This window comes from Solanum verrucosum, unplaced genomic scaffold, assembly GCF_900185275.1.
Source record: "Solanum verrucosum unplaced genomic scaffold, falcon-dt-bn FXZP01000115.1, whole genome shotgun sequence".
NCBI lineage: Eukaryota > Viridiplantae > Streptophyta > Magnoliopsida > Solanales > Solanaceae > Solanum > Solanum verrucosum.
This window is the reverse complement of record NW_026020680.1, coordinates 2,499,353-2,520,117: the sequence shown is the minus strand read 5'-3', so window position 1 is coordinate 2,520,117 and position 20,765 is coordinate 2,499,353. Positions and strand designations below refer to the sequence as shown.

The window sequence follows — 20,765 nt, the reverse complement described above, 5'->3', positions numbered from 1 at the left end:
GTATATTCTAGTCTTTCAGATCCCACATTATGAGAATACAATGCGTATGCTATTGTTAATTTTTAATAATGTAAACAACTACTATGGAATCGAGGAAGTAATAGTTTAATAGAAGTAGGGTGTCCAAAATCATGCAAAGAAATTAGGCATGTTAAAACTTCTCACCTCACTTTGTGGGGAATACACTGATATATTATTCTTGTCGATTTTTTTTAGTAGCGTAGATAACTAATATGAAATTGAGGGAGTAATCTATGGAGGCGTTTGATCATAATTTTTTTTCACTTTTTTTTAGAGTTGAACTTCGAAAATCACATTTGGCCATAAAAATTTGGTTCAACTTCATTCATGTATTCAACCTGAAGTTGACTTCCAAATTTTTCAAGAATTCGAAAAACAACAAAATATGTTTGTAGACATTAAAATTTTGTGGGACTCTACAAGACACGTTCAATTCTAGTTGAGACTCTACAAGATGTATTTGATTCCAGTTAAGATTATTGAAGGCTACTCAACCCTAAACCCTAACTCATGTCTATATAAAAGGTAATATATTCCCTTGAAGAGACATCTCGAATATTCCGAAAATTCATGAAATATTCACAAAGAGAGATCAAATTCAAATCATCCTAGTTCGAAAGATACGCCACTAACAGTCGCGGAATGATGGATAAATCTTAAGAGAGAAGAATCAAGGGAGAAACAAAATTAAATCCATATTGATTTATCACTAAAATATTCTTGTTTCTTCAGATTTCGCTTGTGATTGATTTATTTTTCATACGTTTATAATTTGTTGCAAACAGTGTTTTAACTCCAAATTACTCATATAAAATCTAAAATAACTTCAATTTATATCCGTGGGCACACACATATTAATCACAAAATAATTGAAAATTTTACATAAATACACAATTTAAGATATCATAATCTCTAAAATTTCCTACCATTTAAATAAATTACAAAAATCCTTTTTTCCTTCTCTCTCTCTCTCACACTCCCTCTCACTCCCTCATAATCTCAGATACATCCCTCTAATTATGAATCATGTTCATAGTTATGTATCTGATACACAATTATGACAAATTTCATTATATTTTAGTACCCAATACATACACCTACTGTTATTTATCTGAAAGGCTATGTATCTAGAGACCAATGTGTCCAACAACAGAGTAGAGACCAATGTATCCGATAATAGAGAAATGTATCTGACGCAACAAAATCTTAAGCAATGTATCATTTGCAATGTATCTGACAATAGAGGAATGTATCCGCGAGCGATGAAAAATAAGGTATTTTTTTAATTGAGCAAACTTTCAGAATAAGATGTAATTAGCCTCAAATATATGAAAATTTTGAACTTTGCCCAAAATAATTAAGGGAAAATCACTTACGTGTACACTTTTTAAAAAATATTTACGACATTTGTCAACATTATTCTTTTAACCATATATAACAATTTGGCTGAATGACAATATTGCTAAAAGTTGCGAATGACAACACTTTTTGTTAAGTTTAAAGGAACAAAATTATTTTAAGTAAGTATTGCTAAAAGTTGACAAAAATAGTAATAAATTAAAAGTATACTTAAAAGTGATAATTATTAAATAAAAGACGTTTAGTTATGTAATTTTTCCAATAATGATCAACCAAGAAGAAGTGTTTTCGGCTAGAGCCTACAACCATAAGCCCATAACCATGCCAAATTTTCAAATATGTCATTTGAAATGTAAAAATTAATAGTAGTATTTATATTTATAATGAAATATATAGGAGAAATATCCCACTATTAAACAACCTATGCATTTGAAATTTGTAAAATATATTCTTATTCAATAGGTGAATAAAGGCTTTTTTTTTAATTAAAACGCCACAGCTTTTACATGTTCACCCAAATGAGTTATGAATAAAGGTTTGTTTTAATAAAACATAAACATATATTTCTTTTCATAAACTTATATTGTAGGTCCAAAATCCTGCAAAGAAATAAGGTTTTTAGTAGGGAGGGCAATGAGGCGGTGCGGTGTGGGGTGAGACGAATTGAGTTTAACCTGCAAATTTTTTAATTCATCCTGGTCCACCTTGCATAAAAAAAATTTCATTTTCAACTTGCCCCGCATAGTTTTTTAATATTTTCTTTCTAGTTAAGTTTGATACTAAAAATAAAATTCATAAAATAAATTTATTTTATATTAAGTTGTATTAATTTAATAGATAATGACTTAAAAATTTATTTTTTAGAGGTCAATTGAGAAACATGTAAGAGATTGTATTATTTTTTATTGAAGCATTTTCATTTACTATCTTAAATATTTTAGTAGATTTATCACTCTTATAAAATATAAAAAATTAAAATTAAGTTTAAACCCACATAAAATTTGCCCCGCCCCTCATCCACCCCATTGCCATCCCTAGCTTTTAGTGAGGGCGACAAAAAGGGGCATTCCGAGAATCGAACTCGGGACCTCTCGCACCCAAAGCGAGAATCATACCACTAGACCAAATGCCCAATTTGTTTACTAAATTACTATTTTGTAGTTTAGTTGTCTAAAAAAGTATTTGAACTTCACATCTTGTTTTGTGGTTGGTCACAATATCTTTCAAGGTTGTCAGGATGAATTAGAAAACATAATGTATGTATTAATTTTGTGTATTATTAATACCTTATTTGATATATTTGTTATTATATTATGTACAACTAATACATGACATTAACATGGTTAAAGACACAATTATTGCTTAAAACTTTTTCCATGAGATAAGAATCATAACATTCTCATTTGTTAACAAGATTTTTTATAGAATATAACATGTTAAAATCTCCTGTCCACTCACCACCATGGATCATTGGAATGAATGGAATGGACACAATTCCCATACACTTGAAGCAAATTAATTCTCTTAATATATCCTTCAATGTGGTGATAATGGATGATTAATTCTTTGCCTCATCTTCATATTTTACCTCTCCATAAATAAGCTTGATGTCCTTTCTACCCTTTGTTGTGTAGATATATAAATAATATTTGAAATTTGGTTGGATGAGTTTGTTGGTTGTATCATGTATGTTTAAATTCATTATTTGTAAATTATTAGCTTCATAAGATATTTTAGTTAAATTTCAGCGAAATATATAAGAAATTTTAAAATCGAGAAAGGTAACATGACACTTTTCCTTTGGCAAGAATATAATTATTTTTGAGCTTTTTATCCTTATACAACCAAAATAATTATTACTCTAAACATAATTGTTTGCATGACGTTTCAATTATAAATTCTTCGTTATAAGGTTTAGAAAGATGAAAGCAAACTTTAATGGGAGAAGGGACGGATTTACCCCCGAACTTTAATAAATGGTACATATATACCCTCCGTTATACTTTGCGTCCACATAAGCCCCTTCCGTCCAATTATAGGTACACATATACCCCTCTCACTAACGGACCCCTAATTGCTTACACGTGTCTTATTCCTATTGAATTACCTGTTTGACCCTTTTTTTTTAACCCATAACCCAACTATCCACCCCATAACCCAATACCCACCCAATTTCCTCTAAAAGGAATCTTAATTAAAACACCCAAATTCGTCCCTTTTCCTTAGTCGGAGGTCACCGCGTATCTCACACACCAAAACCCTAGTCCTCGCCCGTATCCAACTATCCGCCGCGATTCCAGTTTGTCTTCGTCGATTCTACCTTGTCTTCGTCGAATCTGTTGTGTGTTCTTCAATATTTTTGTAGTCAATTTTTCATCTATCTGTCGTCTCCCTCAAATCAGACCTAAAACCATGTCTGAAAGTTCTTGTGATTCAATTAGTAACTCCATGATAATGACTTGTTTTTGTGGTGAATTGGCTCGTTGTTTCACTTCAAGGACTTCATTGAACCCCGGAAGAAGATTTTATAGATGTTCAAAACCTAAGGTACATTTTTCGCTAAATGTAAATTAATATGATTTGTGCTTGTATTTTGGTGATTATGAGTTCTTCTCTGTTATTTTTATTAGATTGAAAATTGTAAATTTTGAAGGTGGGAAGACAGTTCTTCAGAAAATTCTTCTATTGAAGTTAATTTATTGAAGTCTAAATTGGAAGTTGCTACGTTGAAAATGGAGAATTTGAGAGAGTTGTTAAATGAGATTGAAAGAGACAATTTGAGGAAAAAATTGGAGAATTTAGAGAGTTTAAACTACTTCGAGGTGAATAAATCAAGAAATTTGGAAGCTAAAGTGTTGAAATTGAACATGTTGTGTATATTGTCATTTACTATGTTTGTGGTATTTGTTGTTGCAATTTTCAAGTGATTAACTGGAAGCATGAGGAATATATGTTGTTGAATTGTAGTTTCAAGGGTTAGTTATTTCAAGTATTTGTAGTTTCAAGTGTTAGTTATTTCAAGTATTTGTAGTTTCAAGTGTTAGTTATTTCAACTGTTCCTATGTATTAGTGAATCTTATGTTTGAATGTTGGTCATTATTTAGTGTAGCTATTGCTTCAAACGTATTGTGAATTTCAAGTGTTGGCTTTGAACATTATTTTGTGTCTTTTGCCTTAAAGTTTGTAGTATTTATTTGTGTTATATTAGTCATTATGTTGAAGATGGATAAATTTTCTGGTATTGCCATTATGTTTTCCTTGAATTTAGAGAATCTGAAAATGAAATGAAAGCTTGTCTTACCATTGTTTATGAAACGTGTTTTCAGGTTTTATTAAACTTGCACAAAGACACTATTAAACTGTCAACATGAAAATCACTAACTAACTTTTTTTTTTAAGAGAAAAAAAATTCCATTACTTATCAGACAACATCAGAAACTCGGTTTAACATCATCCATGAAGTCTTAAATTTAAAAATCGTGCTTTGCTTGCTGTGACTGCTTGGTGATTCTTCAACTCACAACACCAGCTCTGTGACTGCCATTAGCTCTAATAAATCTAGGACTTGGAAAGCCATTCAACATGGATGGCAATATTGCCAAATTGGACTTCTTTGGAAACCTGCAAACAGCATACACATTAATTTCTGGAATGCCTCTTGGATTCGATCAAATACCCCTCTTAAATCACCATCATCATCTTATCGCAACAGTCAATAAATTTACCTTTGAGTAAATCATCATCTACTTATCAGTTCAATATAGAACCAAAAGGAAAAGAAATTTACCACAACAGTCGACCATTGACAGAGAAAATGGTCTCAAAAAATGTATACCACATCAAAATACTATTGTACATCAACAAAACCCAACAGATACAAGACACTATATATAACATTCACTTGGTCATATATAAACAAAACGACAGTTAGTTTTAGCTGATACACTCAACCTATACAAATAATAGAAGTAAAATAGAGTACCAAAACTACAATTTTAACCTTAAAGGCATCAGCCTATAGTACAACCAAAACATCACAAAAACATCATTTAAGGCACCAGCCTACACAAAATATACCAAAAAAAATAAGTTTAGCCTTAACATCATTTAAGGCACCAGCCTATACAAAACATAGCAAAAATATAAGTTTAGCCTTAACATCAATATAGGCACCAGCATATACAAAACAGTACCAACACAATAGCATCATCCCCTTCTTGGCCTCAACTTTTGTAGCTGGTTTGTAGTAACTGCACCTTGTCCATTCCAAGTTAAGACAGTCGGTCCTATGGGAAGATTTGTAGGTTCACTAACACCAAATTTGTCACCTCTGAAGCCTATTACTCTACTTCCAATTGGTTCTTGTGGATTCTGTTTCTTTTTCAATCTTGTTAGAAAAACTTCTTCTGAGATTGTTCTTGGCCTTAGCCTAGGGTCTTCATCATCATCCTCAGCTACTGGAAAATAGCTGCTAGAAGAAACATATCCAAACTGACTTTCTTGTGTTGGTTGTGGGGCTATGCAGTTGATGTCTTCCTCAGAAGCTTCATCTTCATCAACTAAACCTCTCCTAAGCTGCCTCTTTTTCCCCCTGCCAGATTCTTTTCCTTGCTTAGCAAGTTGCTTCCCCTGCTTCTTAGTAAGTTGTTTCCCCTGCTTTGCCTTATTAATCATAATAAAAGATATAGAATTAAATAGTAAAATAGAATAATTATTTGATGAAATTAAAGATTAAATGAAAATTACCTTTTCACATCCTCTTGCATTATGATTTTGTTCTCCACAATTACTACATATCATCACTTTTCCTTTTCTTGTTTGCTTCCATACTCCTTGCCTCTTAACAACTTCATCCTTTTCTCTTTCCCTCATAAGCTTAGATCTACCAACAAGCTTGACCAATTCAGGTGGTTCAATGGCATGTAAAGGATCACATTTTCAGAATGGTTCTCCCCTAACAGGTTGTAACTTGTGTTTGTAAACTGCCAATGTTGCCTCCTTACTAAATACCAATGAATTTCTTTCATTGGTATCATTTTCTTGTGCTCCATGGCCTTAATTACATGTGGACATGGAATTCCAGTCAGATCCCATGTTTTGCATGTGCATTTTTTCTCTCTTAAATTGACAATGTGTCTATCTGCACCTTCAATAACCTCATAGCCATTATCCCCATTGCCACTCACCTTACAAACCTTGGAAATCTTCAAATACTCAATAAACAACAACTCACTTTTGGGACTAAATCCATCATCTTTCCACTTCCTCACAGCAACCTCTTTTGCTGCCAACCTCTCCATTATTTTGACCCTGATGTCTTCCAACATTCCAATAATTGGCTTGTACCTTGCTTCAAGTATCCAGGCATTGAATGATTCAGTAAAGTTATTGTCAACAGCCTGATTTTTGCACACTGTATCTAAATAGGCTCTGCACCATGCTTTGGGAGGATACTTGTCTATTAAATCTTGTCCAGCCTCTCCATTAACTTCCTTGATCTCTTGAAGTTGGTCCTCAAACTCCTCTGTAAATGATGACCATGCAGCCTACCATAGCAACTTTTTTAGCTCACCTTTACCCCATCTTTTGCACCAATTTGCCTCAATATACCTTGCACAATATCTCTGATGTGCTTCAGGTAAGATTGTCCTTATTGCTTCAAGCAACCCCTAAGTATCAAATTAAAACAACTAAAATTAATAAAAGAAACAGTATCAAGCAAAGGTAAATAAATTACAAATTAGTAGTATAATATTACCTTCTGCATATCTGATATAAATGTCAGTCTTTCACCATTTTGAAGTTCAAGTGAATGTTGCAAATGTTGCATAAACCATGTCCAAGTCCTCTTAGTCTCTTTATCTACCACAGCCCAAGCTAGAGGGTAGAAATAGTTATTACTGTCTTGACCAACAGCACACAATACCTGTCCCTTAGTTTTTCCTTTAAGGAATGTACCATCTAACCCAATAAGTGGTCTTAACCCAGACTTAAAACCCAACTTCATTGCCTTGAAGCAGATATACATCCTAAGAAATTTTCTCTTACCATTAGATAGTGCCTTTTTAGACAAATCTATCACAATGTCAGACCCTGTATTACACCTTCTCAATTCAGTAGCATAACCCTCTAATTTGTTGTAAGAGTCTACAAATCTACCTTCTAAACTCTCCAGTATCTCCTTTTTGGCTCTCTTGCACTTTGCTTCACTTACATTTAGCTCAAAAACTCTATGTAAATCAGCCTTCATTTCTTTGACTTTGTACTTGGGGTCACTTTGCAATTTGTCCTTGAAATACAAGGCTATTGTTAAGTAATCTACTAAAGAGTTATCATATGCTATTCCACACTCTATATGATCTACAAGTGTTTTGACACTAACTCCAGGAGTGGTCAAATCCCCAGAAATAAGAAGTAAAAATGGACAGCCATCAGCAACACATGTATACCTCAATCTTTTCTTATCACTCTTCAACACAACTAGTTCTACCTTCTTAGCTAGAGCATAAAGTTTACAAAACTGTTTTGTTTCAGGTATGTCCTTGAAGGCCATACCCTTAGCAATCTCCTTATAATCTTGCAAACCATCAATTATATTCCTCTTTTTTTTAGTAACAAAATTTTCTAATTCATCTGTATCATAATCTGAGCAACTAAACACCATTCCATTATTATTGTCATCTTCACTTTCACTACAGTCTGTGCCCTCATTAACAATTGGTGAAAGTAGAAATGACCCATCATGCATGACAATATCAATTACATCAACAGACAATTCACAATCTTCAGTAGCAAACAAGTGAATAAATTTATACTCAGTAGAGATAAAAGATGTTAAGGTCCTAACTCCCTCATCACCTATTATTTCAAAATATTTCCCAGTTGGAGCAAGTACAATAAGTTCTTGCACACCAGCAAAACCTAACTTATTAATGTACTCATTCACTAAGTCAATAAAAGATATTAGGTCAGGATCATACCCTTTCCAATAAGTCACACATCCTCTATCATAATGTGGTTCTGGACTGGTTAGTCACTCACCACCATGATGAAAGTATATGGTAACTTCAACCATGTTAATGACCTACAAAGAGTTATGAAATAACATAAGTAACAGTGAGTATAAGTCACATTAGTAAATAAGTCACATTGAGTCACATTGAGTTAAGAAAGTCAATTAATAAGCATAACTAAGTAAGTTAATTAGTAAATAAGTAACATTGAGTATAAGTAATAGTGAGTATAAGTCACATTAGTAAATAAGTCACATTGAGTTGAGAAAGTCAATTAATAAGCACAAATAAGTAAGTTAATTAGTAAATAAGTAACAGTGAGTATAAGTCACATTAGGATTAAAGTAAGTAAGTTAGTTAATTAAGTCACATTGAGTAAGTTAAGAAAGTCATAATAGTTAAGTAAGTCACATTTGGATTAGTAAGCACATTAGGATTAAGTAAGTCAATTACTTAAGCAAGTCACATTTGGATTAAGTAAGTTAGTCACTTAAAGTAAGTTAGTCACATTAGGATTAAAGTAGGTAAGTTAGTTAATTAAGTCACATTGAGTAAGTTAAGAAAGTCATATTAGTTAAGTAAGTCACAGTTGGATTAGTAAGCACATTAAGATTAAGTAAGTCAATTAGTTAAGTAAGTCACATTTGGATTAAGTAAGTTGTCCACATAAAGTAAGTTAGTCACATTAGTATTAAAGTAGGTAAGTTAGTTAATTAAGTCACATTGAGTTAAGAATTTCAATTAGTAACATTGAGTATTATCTCTTATTAACTCAAAGTGGTCCACAATTAACAATTAAAGAAGCATTATCTCTTATTAACTCAAAGTGGTCCACAACATAAAGGCATGAATACAAACAAAAAATCCCAACAAAAAATAAAGTAGTGGAATAAAGTAGACAAAGTCGAGGGAATCTGAAACTACACTTTTCTAAACCAACAAATCATAAACTAAAGGTCCACAACAAAAAGGCATGAATACAAACAAACAAAAACATTTCTTTAACACAAAAACTGGAACGTGAACTTCATTTTCTGGTAGTGAAACCCTATAAAGTGTACTTCATTTTCACTCTAAAACAAAAAAAAAAAACATATCTTTAATCCAATAACTAGAAAGTGAACCCTAGAAAGATTTTCACTATAAAATGCATATCTTACACAATAAATAAAGAAACAACAAGAAAACTACCGAAAAACAGCAACAACAAATTTATTTACTGTATATGAAAGCAAATCGAAAACAACAAAACAAGAAAACTATGAAATCGAATGGGATATTTGGGTACCTTTGATGAACACAAGTCGAATCGAAGAACACATGATAGATTCGACGAAGACAAGGTGGAATCGATGAAGACAAATTGGAATCGCGGCGGATAGTTGGATACGGGCGACGACTAGGGTTTTGGTGTGTGAGATACACGGTGACCTCCGACTAGGGAAAAGGGACGAATTTGGGTGTTTTAATTAGGATTCCTTTTAGAGGAAATTGAGTGGGTATTGGGTTATGGGGTGGATAGTTGGGTTATGGGTTAAAAAAAGGGTTAAACGGGTAGTTCAATAGGAATAAGACACGTGTAAGCAATTAGGGGTCCGTTAGTGAGAAGGGTATATGTGTACCTATAATTGGACGGAAGGGGCTTATGTGGACACAAAGTATAACGAAGGGCATATAATTACCATTTATTAAAGTTCGGGGGTAAATCCGTCCCTTTTCCCAACTTTAATATATCCCATCAATATTCAGGTAAAAACATTTTCTTCATTTCACTTATTTCATGACATTTTTGTATACACATTTTAATTTTAACTCACGTATCTTTAATTACTTCGGTGATTTTTTTCTTCCCAGCATTTTACTTATATAGAAAAGACAGTTTTGAGCAGTTTCGACATGGCTGTTTTTTGCCATTTTTATAAAAGAATAAGGGTCTTTTGGTCATTTACACTACCAAACTGATCAGTAAAGGCTGCATACGTCTTAATACTGCTTTGGAAGAGACACGTAGCAATGTTGTCAAACTGATGTGTATTTAAGACATTCTATGAGAGTTGATGCTCTGTCTCTCTTCTTCTTTATTTTGCAAAGCAAAAAAAATCAAGTTTTTCTGCATGTGTTGTTGTTGTATGGGTAAATGATTATATTGTATTATTATTAAGAAATGTGCAGTTTTTTGTTATCTTTTTATGCTTTTTGGTTATATTTTTGGGTTGTGGTTTTGAAATTTCTCTCCATTTTCCATAAATTTTAATGAAAATCAAGACCCAATTTGATTCTTCTGTTTTAGATCTGTAGGGTTACCGGTTGGACTATAAGAATTGCGTCTTTGTTAAATTCAAAAATTTGAGATGCTCTTTGCTTCTCTGTTTCGCCTCAAATTTGTCTTCGATGTTGCCGTTGATTTTTAATAAAAACAAGTGAACACCGTAAGTGATTGCATATACACTATTAGTTAGTCTAATCAATAAACTTGCACCATGAAAAGGTTAATTACTTCCTTTCATCATTATATGTTTTATTTTTGTATTCTATTGGGGTAAAAGGAGAGTTGAGAATTGCGGATGAATACAATAAGCCTATCATTGTTGTACTTGCGTATAATTAAGTAGCAATATCATTCCTTTTAACTTATTGATTCTAAGCTCTTGGGATCTCCCACACAATTTTTTTTCCGTTGTTCAAGTTAGATTTGAAAAGAGGTAAAACAGGTTAAAGTGTTTGACACCTTCAAGACATAGTTCAACAACGGTTCAATGTAAGTTTTTTTTTTTTGAACTCTTGAATGTATCATTTGAAGCGATTCTCGGTATGTGCAGGGTGTCTTTACTTTGGGCAGTATAATCTATTCCTCAAAAGGCCTTCGGTTAAAAGAGCACAAAACTATGATAAAAGACTATAAATCTTAAGCCACAATTGAAGTCACAAAACTAGACTATTCCATTATAGTACAAAAAATCTTCCATTTTATAGATTTTGCTGGGGCCATATTTATATATATATCTTGGCCCTTGTGTAGTTGTGATTGATAGTTTGTTGCATTTACTTATATTACTAGCAGTGGAAGTAGTTTGATTATTGTGATCAATATATTGCCTTAGAGCTCATATAGTTTTTGAGAGTATTATGATAAATGAGTGACTTGAATTGTGTAAAACAACTACGTTTGTCCTTTTCATTTATTAATCGATGCATTGGAGATAGTTTTCTGTATAGTCAATCACTTCTTAGTTTAGCAATAAAGAGGTGAATGATGAAGGAACTTGAAATCAAAGTAGTGCCAGTCTGCGGTCATTTTCCTAGATGAACCACAAGAAGATTTGTGCTTGTGTTTTCTTTGTGTACTTAAAGAATAAACTCGATAACTTTACTTGTATTTGTATTTATGAATTTGTCTCTGTTGTGGCCGACCTCGGAAACAATAGCTATCTACCTAGCCTTATATATATATCAGCCTTGCACTTGGTTCTTAAGTCATTATATTAAAGTATTTGTACACTTGCTTTCATGTATGTACATACCTCCTATATATTTCAAGCAACTGTGATTTGGTTCTTTTTCCAATCTTGTAATTTATGAATAATAATTTTTCTTCTTCTCTCATATGTATCAGGTCTTAATCTTTCAATCAAAGATCAAAACAACTCAATCTGCATCTCACCTAACTTTCTATACAATGTATCACATTTTGTTATTATGTAAAATAAGTGTACATAACTATCTTGTAAAACTTAGTTCCTTAAAATATCAACAAACGATTAATATGTAAGGTTATCTTACGGTACATACTTGTAATCCAACTTTTAATTGATATCAAGTTATGATATTTATTATAGAAATCATTTCTTCATTTCAAAAGAAAAAAAATATTATTTTCTAGAGAAAATATGTCAAAAATTTTAGCTCATCAAATATAGAAAATTAACATTTTACAGAATACACCGATAGATTCATCAATTTTTTTTCTCCAATTTCACGTAAAAACAAATTTAACAAAAAAAAAGGAATAATACATAATAATATTGGGCCCGTGCTGGCACGGGCCATTACTTTCTAGTTTTTTTAGAGGTACTAGTTCATCCTTGAAGATTATATATTATAATAATTGATTTGTAAAATTTAATTTGGGTTGAAAAGATTAGTTTAACAAGAGAAAAGAATTTGTAAGTTATTAATCTAATAAACTCATTTCCTTATTTCATAGTAACATTTTTATGTTAATTTACTCTTACTTTGAAGTGTTCTTATGCAAATTTACACATGCAGATTTTTATATTCAACATACAATGTTTTCACAAATTCTTTCCGTCAAATAGTTTATACATAAGTTTAACTTATGAGTTCGATCATATTTTAAAAGAAAATTCTATAACCGTGCTTCGTGTGGACAAGTACTAGTGTCAAATAAGTTAATGTTTTTAAAGATAACTTTGAATAGAATGCAATTAGTCTGAAACAGAGAGTTCAAAGTAGTTTTGTTTTTCCAAAAATAAGAACTCCACATTTATAAACTATCAGTACACAATAACTTAAAAAGGAAAAAAGAAAGATGTTAAAAAAAAGCATTATCAGAGAGAAGAAAGTATATATAGTTTAGATCTTTATATTAGCTAGTTTCTAGTTATGAAAAGCATAACTCATATCCATAATGTACAAAAAGCTTCAAATACTGGGATAGGAAATAAACTAAGAAAATATATCATAATTGGCATGGCCATGATGTACAAAAGCTCTTCACAGTTTGGTCAACAAAAGAAAACTTGGATGCTTCTTCAGGTTGCCTGCCTCTGTTCAATCTGTGCACAGTAAATAAAGAGGCATTGCTGCTGGATCAAGCTCCCAGAAACCTCGAAGGCTACCACCTCTCTCTTCTGTCAGGCGAAAAGCAGGGATTCGATGAGAGAACTTGAGATGCTCGGATACAGATATTTTCTCTGTTCTGTGAGCCTCTTCTTCTTCCACTCGAGGCTTGTAGACAGACTTGAAGCCGTTTACCCACACTAAGAACTTCACTTCTACATAACTATCGGAAACATCCACTATTTCAACAATCTCATATTCACAATCTTCTAGTTTCTTACCTTTTATCTGAGCACTCCAGTTTTTGTATACTGCCCAAACTTCACCTTTTCTGGGGAAGATCTTGTATACACCCTTCTTCAAAGGTTCTGCTGCTACTTCATGTGAAAAGGTGTCGGTTCCAGTATATGGGTTCAGCTTAGTGTTTCGAAACTTAAACAGTCCACAACCAATTGGCATTGTTTTATCATGCCACTGTATTGTACCTTTAGGGGGTGGACAGGCATACAACCATGCCACATGCAACACAAAATCAGGGAGAAGATCTATCTTCTTTATCTGCCCATAGTACCTGGGTAAGGCATCTTCATCACTGTACATCGCCCAACATTGACCAATTTGAAACTTCTCCGGTGATCTCTCAGCATCAAAGCTGTAGAATTCGGGTTCAGGAACCTGATTAGATGCTGATTCAACACAGTTTTCTGCAGAATTTACAGAATCCATGTGATTGTATGCCATGAAATTAGCTCTCTTCCTCTGGTCTATGGATGAAGCAGAAATACCTACTTGGTCAGTAGGTAAGGAAGCAGGGTCTAGTTCAAAAGATCCTTCAGGAACATCATTCCTCTCCATCCCTGTCATCTTAAAAGAAGGAATCCTATGAGAGAATCTAAGCATCTCCTTTGCAGGAACTAGAAATGGGTCTCCTGCTCGATGGAAAAGACAAGTGAAGCCTTTTGCTTTAACCAAGTATGCAACATGCACACCAATAGCATCAGCATAGTCTGACAAGACCTCAACAAATTCATAGTTGAACTTCTTCTTGCTTTCAAGACGAGAACACCAGTTCATATCCCAATCTTTAAAGATGGCCCAAGTTTCTCCTTCCAGTGGAAATATCTTTATGGCACCATAGTTATTTCTATTTATTGCACATACCAAATGTGAGAACATAGGAATGTCTTCAATGTCTTCTAAGTTTCCCAGTCTGAACCTACCACAAGAAGCTGGAAGGCCCTCAGATAGCCATTTGGTTTCATCTTCATTCAGCGGATCCGGCTCTAACCAAGTTATGCACAACTTAAATGCAGGAGATAAAATCTTCCTGATGACTGCATAGAATCTAGGCATGGCATCTAGAGTATCATAAACAGCCCATACTTGCCCAACCTTAAAGCAAGATTCTTCCTTGTCCTTGTCAAAATCACTAAAATCTGGATCAGCACATTCAAATGTTTTTGGCTCAGTCACAGTAGAAGGCCCTACATCTGAGGGAAGATCAACACTTCCTTTTAAAGGTACATCCACTCTTTCATTTGCAGTCTCAGCTTCCTGCTCTGTGTTCTGCAAGCCCTCTTCAGAGGACAAACTGTCCTTCAATTTCTTCTCCTTCCCCTTGGGAATTGCTGCATGAGACAAATGCTGAACCTCGGATTCCTTAGTAGGAGAGGGATATCCAACCCCCTTAGATCGCTTAGAAGGACCTTCTTCTTCATCTTCATCAATTAGATTATCACCGTAAGTGACACGCTGTCTACACCGCCTAGATCTTCGCCGGTTTTCCTCACTGAGACATTGAGATTTCTGCCCAGGCAGATGAGTGCCCACTTCAAAATTTGTATCTTCTTCAGAGTCTATGCTTGTTGATAAATCACATTTTTCACTATATTCTGTTGATGTCTTCTTTCTCTCTGTGTTTTTCTTTTTATATTTCCCTGATAATCCCTCCTTATTCATTTTTCTATATGCATTTTCCGAGTTTCCATTTCTATTAGACTCCTGACTAACTTCTGAGGGAAACTCTGGCTGTATAAATGGATTCCTGGCTAGGGTCTCATCAGCACCTTTCTTCTGACTGGAAGTAGGCTGACTCCTACTGGATCCGGGTGTTGCATCTGAATCTTTCAGTTCATGACCTGTGTACGACTTTTTACAACTGTGGCACCACAAAATTTTATTTAGCACGGTCTTATAATACTTGTACTTAACAGAACAGTATGGGCAGGCAGTCCAAAAGGTTGGTTGGCTTCCTGGAGCTCCTGATTGAGTACCTTGTACCCAAGGATGTGTCCTGGTATCTGGCTGGCAGCTTTTATGCTGCATTGGTACTTGAAATCTTCCTGAAGGAATGTGTCTACTGTTGTACAACATACGTTTAGGTCGATCCGAAAGCACCGATAGAGCTTCACCAATCAGTGAAAAGGCATCAGCTGCACCAGGGAACTTGTTCTTATCAGGATGTAGCATGAGAGCAAACTTGCGATATTGCTTCCTGATAAGAGCATCATCAGCTGTTGGCTCTACTTTAAGAATACCATACCAATCTTTTTCATTTCCAAAAGACTTATTCTCTGCAGAGCAATGCACTTCACAAACCAAAACCATCTGTGTAATGTTCTCCAGATCAGGAAAGAGCTTCTGGGCTTTAGATGCAAACTTTTTAGCTCCAACGAAATCTCTATTTCCCATCATCACTTCAGCAATCCCTCTAGCCTTAATGGCCTCTTCTTTGTTGCAGTCCATCACTAGTCTAGAATTTGATGGCCCCACTTTTATGTTTACCCTAGGCTTCAGATGGTAGATTCCAGTAGAAAGCAAAGATTTAAGAAACTGTAGTATTCACCTCAGCTGTTCAAGTTCATGTACCCTGAAAAGGATCAGCATCTCAGATTAACTAAGAAAGAGAAAACTAAAATGATTATTTGTTGAATATTGACGTTCATGCAGCTACACATTTCCTTTTTAAGAAAAAAAATAATGAGAACAGGCAAGGGTAACACTCTAAGCAGTTTAAATCGTAAAGGATTAGCATTTGGCAGTGGAAAGGACATTGGAAGGGATTGCCAAGAATGGATTAGGTTTGATATCATAATAAATGATTGTATCATTTTATCTAATGAAAACACAATTCAACCCCAAAGTGATCAACAACAACAACATATCCACTATAATCCCACAAGTGGGGTATGGGGAGGGTAGAGTGTACGTAGACCTTAACCCTACCATGGGAGGTAGAGGGGTTGTTTCCGATAAATCGTTGGCTCAAGAAAAGCAAAACAAAGCAGTCCAGAAAAAGAAATAACGGAAGTGAAGAAGCCATCATAAAGTGCTATATAACGCATAATAAATCAATATGAAAAAAAGGGAACAATAATTATCACAAAATTGTATGATAATAGAAGTACAAGAAACACCATATAATAACACAAATAGAAGGACAAGAATATACTTGAAATTACTACATCACATCTAATCTGGAAGCTTTATTCTATTCAATTATCTCTTCACACACATTGCCAAGTTAATAATTTTCATTAGCAAAATATTGTCGCACTAAAATAGATACTCATCCTCTTTCCAACTTTCCTCGATACCCAACAAAGCCTACGATTTAACTCAAGGAGCTGTTAATTTCAATAATTGCAGCATCTGAAATATATTCTCTACATCTCAAATTTGTGATAGAGAACTTTTCGATCTTAGATACTCAATTTAAACAGTTGACACACTTTTTACTGAAAAAGTGAATACATCAAGCACAAAATTGCTTTTTACTAAAAAAAGAGTATGCATCAAGCTCATTTGACCTACCTACATAATACACACATGTAAATATGTGTGTGTACACATACATATGCGACATCATTATCATAATAATAGCTGCAGGAAGTAGTATATCAAGTATTAACCAGCTTTGTCAATCCCGTCCACATATTATCTTGTAATTATTTGGATATAGTATCAGTTAACCGGCTATATAGAGGAAAGACGAGTTGAAACCTGATCCAGAGGGATGTCTATGATTGAAGTCTAGCCATAAAGTTAGAAAAGCATTTTACTTCTATACTCTTGGTATCAAAAGGAATGTCCATGTTTGTTCTTGTTAGAATAAAAATAGGTTTATACAATCATATTAGAATAGGAATAGGTTTACACAATCCTATTAGAATAGGAATAGGTTTATACAATCCTATTTAGAATAGGAATAGGAATACAAATAAGAACAGGAATAGTAAATAGTATCCTACTTAGTAAAGGATTGTATTCTAGTGTCTATAAATAGGATCTCAATGTAATAATGTAGACAACAACAACAATTCAATAATATTCTTCTCCTATATTTCTCACATGGTATCAGAGCCTCTACGATCTTGGTAAACAATCAAAGAGCTTCCACTGCCGACGGGTGGCTATTATCCATATATGTCGCCCGTCCGGCCAATGATTATGTTAGCAAAAGTTGGGTCACTGTGTATCTTTCTGGTGACTATTTTCTCATATCTAATCTGTGTAGCACTGTCATCCTTCCGATGACTACCTCTTTTTGTATATCTTATTTGCGTAGTACCGTACATCTCTCCGGACTACTTTTCATATTTAATTTGTGTAGTACCGTGGATTTTTCCGAACTACTTTCTCATATCTGAGTTGCATATTTGAGTTGTGTCTTTTCAGTGACTCCTCAGATTTGATTTGCATAGTTCCATTCGTCTTTCCGGTGACTCCTCAAATCTGATTTGCGTAGGGTTGTGCTATCATTCCAACCCTACCCATATAATTTTTCTTTTTCAGTAGGGTCGTGCCATCATTCCGATCCTACCCATATTATTTCTTTTTCAATGGGGTCGTTCCATCAATTCGAACTATCCTATATAATTTTTAATTTCTAGTTAGATCGTGACATCATTCCGACCCTACCCATATAATATTATTTGTTAGATTGTAACTACTTTTAGCCATCAAATCTAATACTCTGGTGTATGAGCATGTTCCGGCCAATTTCGATGACTTTCTTGTCTAATATCAACTCGCCTATTGATTCCAACATGATCCATATACTTTATACTAGATTTTGAGCACTTACAACGACCGCTGCAGTGTGAAGAAGTCTATATGGAGCAACCACCTAATTTTGTTGCTCAGGGGGAGTTTAATAGCCTTGTATGTTGATTATGTAAGTCACTATATGGTTTGAATCAGTCTTTGCAAGCTTGGTTTGGGAAGTTCCAACACTGTGTTTTTTCGGCATTATGCATCAAATTCAGTATTTCATGAGAAGACTAAGCACATTGAGATTGATTGTCAATTTTGTGAAGTCGGTTGATCAACTTGCAGATATCTCACCAAGCCCCTCATCGGTCCTCGTGTTAATTACATTTGTAACAAGCTAGGTACATGAATTGTATGCACTAGCTTGAGGGGGAGTGTTAGAATAAAAATAGGTTTATACAATCATATTAGAATAGGAATAGGTTTACACAATCCTATTAGAATAGGAATAGGTTTATACAATCCTATTTAGAATAGGAATAGGAATACAAATAAGAACAGGAATAGTAAATAGTATCCTACTTAGTAAAGGATTGTATTCTAGTCTCTATAAATAGGATCTCAATGTAATAATGTAGACAACAACAACAATTCAATAATATTCTTCTCCTATATTTCTCACAGTTCTTAGCTTTTTACCCATATTATGTGCTAACAAACAAGCTTCTACACATACAACCATTATACTAGACCAAGAGTTGCTGCAGTCCCACCTGTACTTCGCTGTACAGAACATTTTCTCTTTACTATTCTTAAAAAAATAAGTAGAAGCAACTTGTATTCCTCATGCTTCCTTGAGTTTGAATTCCTCGAGTAGAAGGGTCATTTAACATTAAACTTAGAAGGAAGTTACACCAATAACGAGCATGTGTCAATTATAAACTAGTTGGACTCGATTATATGAATCCTCTACATCCATTGTGTTCTACTAGATCCCATAGCATCTTATTGCACAATAGATTGCCTTTTAAGACAAATTATGGTTTCTCTATCCCAAGACTTAAGTTCAACAGCACAGATAGTTCAGCACGAGATGTATGGCAGGTATACATCCAAGGTTCTCAAGTATGTAATCTTTCATTTAATTTTCTTCCCTGTGCATTATCTCCCCCCAACCTCAATCATAGAAGTTTTAAACCAGAGGTTCTTTAAATGTCGCATTTATAACATACAATTATCCAACCAAACTGAAAAGACTCCTATAATGGAGTGCCAATAAACTAAATCAACCAACTAAAATTAAAACATGGACAATTTACTTGTGCGTATGTCAGCCCCCAACACTTTAAGTTTAATGGTAAGAGCATAGCTTATGATGTCTAGGTTAGGCAAAAGTAGCAGATTACAATCCTGCCGCAGACAAAAGCCTGGTATTTAACTGTATAGAGAGGGGCAAAGCCCATTAACCTTCAAGTTTCGATCAGTGATTTTCAACAAAAAAAAAGTTTACTTGCATGTCTGTCACACCCAAAAACCCAACACTAATGTTCAAAAGAGTCTCACTATTCATGAATTAACAAGATCACAACTTACACAGAAACTGATTAACACACATAAGAATGTAAACTGCCTCCATACCACAATTTTACAACAAACAAACAGAAAGGGCATATGCAGAAACTAAAAGCGACAGAAAAAGACGCCCCTTGTGCGATTCCCAGCAACATGCAAACGCCAAAACACAGGATTCTCAGACAATATAATTCGTCAAATTCAAGAAACAGAGAGGCAAAAAAAAAAACCCTTCTCATCTAAAACCCAAAACTTGTTTAAACTTGCACAGAAATGTATCATTAACCATAAAGATCAAAACTTTATACAGAAATCAAACCCCAAACCATCAAATAAAACAACCCCACAACCAAAAAACACATAAAAGATCACTCTTTGATGGAAACAAACAAGAATTTGTCTTTATTTCTTTACAAAAAAATATAGAGTTGATGAAGAAACTTACATTGGTTTGAACGTGAAGTTGATGAGTTGTGTTGTTTGAGGTAAAAGGATTGGAGGCAAAGGCAGAGTGAGGAAATTTGTATTTACAGGAAGATTCTGAGATTAAACAGTAGTACCAAAAAAGTATCAAAATGTTCTTAGAGTTGGGTTTAATTACGGCTGTGGGCCTATGGTTCTTTTGTTATTTTCCTCAATTTTGTGGGTAAACAAGGTTAGGACAGTTTTTCCAAATATGCCCATAGGGGAACCATTAATGTGTGAAGTGTTAATTCACAAGTACTTATTTTAATAAGGGATAAATGTCTGAAAAATACCTCAACTTTGGTCGAATTTGTTGTTGCGATACTAAACTTTAATGAGGATCTATTACCTCCTTAAACTATTTAATACCATATTTTTTACCCCTTGAACTATTTAATAGTGTATTTTAAAAGTATATATGTGTCCACGTGGACACATTACTATTTATAATTTTGCATTACTTTTTATGTTCACGTGGGCAAATATATATGTTTAAAATACGATATTAAATAGTCTAGGGAGGTAATAGGTCCTTATGAAAGT

General features: G+C 33.8%; 2 protein-coding genes and 1 non-coding gene across 3 annotated transcripts; all 3 read right to left on the bottom strand.

The window, feature by feature from the left end:
• Nucleotides 1–2,440: 2,440 nt before the first annotated feature.
• Nucleotides 2,441–2,512, bottom strand: TRNAP-UGG (transfer RNA proline (anticodon UGG)). The gene has a single exon. It is a non-coding gene; the product is annotated as a tRNA-Pro (tRNA).
• A 3,074-nt stretch (nucleotides 2,513–5,586) lies between these two features.
• LOC125812271 (uncharacterized) lies at nucleotides 5,587–8,455 on the bottom strand. The gene is made up of 5 exons (XM_049491784.1): nucleotides 8,422–8,455; nucleotides 7,139–8,325; nucleotides 6,953–7,049; nucleotides 6,267–6,904; nucleotides 5,587–6,042 (listed from the first exon to the last, which is right to left on the bottom strand). The coding sequence occupies exons 1-5, from the start codon at nucleotides 8,453–8,455 to the stop codon at nucleotides 5,587–5,589; spliced, it is 2,412 nt and encodes an 803-aa protein (XP_049347741.1).
• Nucleotides 8,456–13,181: 4,726 nt separating this feature from the next.
• On the bottom strand, nucleotides 13,182–20,311 carry LOC125812296 (uncharacterized). The gene is made up of 2 exons (XM_049491806.1): nucleotides 20,203–20,311; nucleotides 13,182–16,062 (listed from the first exon to the last, which is right to left on the bottom strand). Exon 2 carries the CDS (start codon nucleotides 15,936–15,938, stop codon nucleotides 13,185–13,187), a length of 2,754 nt encoding a protein of 917 aa, XP_049347763.1. The 5' UTR covers nucleotides 15,939–16,062; nucleotides 20,203–20,311; the 3' UTR covers nucleotides 13,182–13,184.
• Between the last annotated feature and the right edge of the window lie 454 nt (nucleotides 20,312–20,765).

Bases quoted from the DNA above. Each gene is read 5' to 3' on its own strand.
- LOC125812271 (XM_049491784.1), bottom strand. From the start codon at position 8,455: ATGGTTGAAGTTACCATATACTTTCATCATGGTG. The intron at 8,326-8,421 runs GTGAGTGACTAA...TTATTGACTTAG, and splicing joins CATATACTTTCATCATGGTG to TGAATGAGTACATTAATAAG. The intron at 6,043-6,266 runs GTAGATCTAAGC...ATGATTAATAAG, and splicing joins TGAATTGGTCAAGCTTGTTG to GCAAAGCAGGGGAAACAACT.
- LOC125812296 (XM_049491806.1), bottom strand. From the start codon at position 15,938: ATGGACTGCAACAAAGAAGAGGCCATTAAGGCTAGAGGGATTGCTGAA.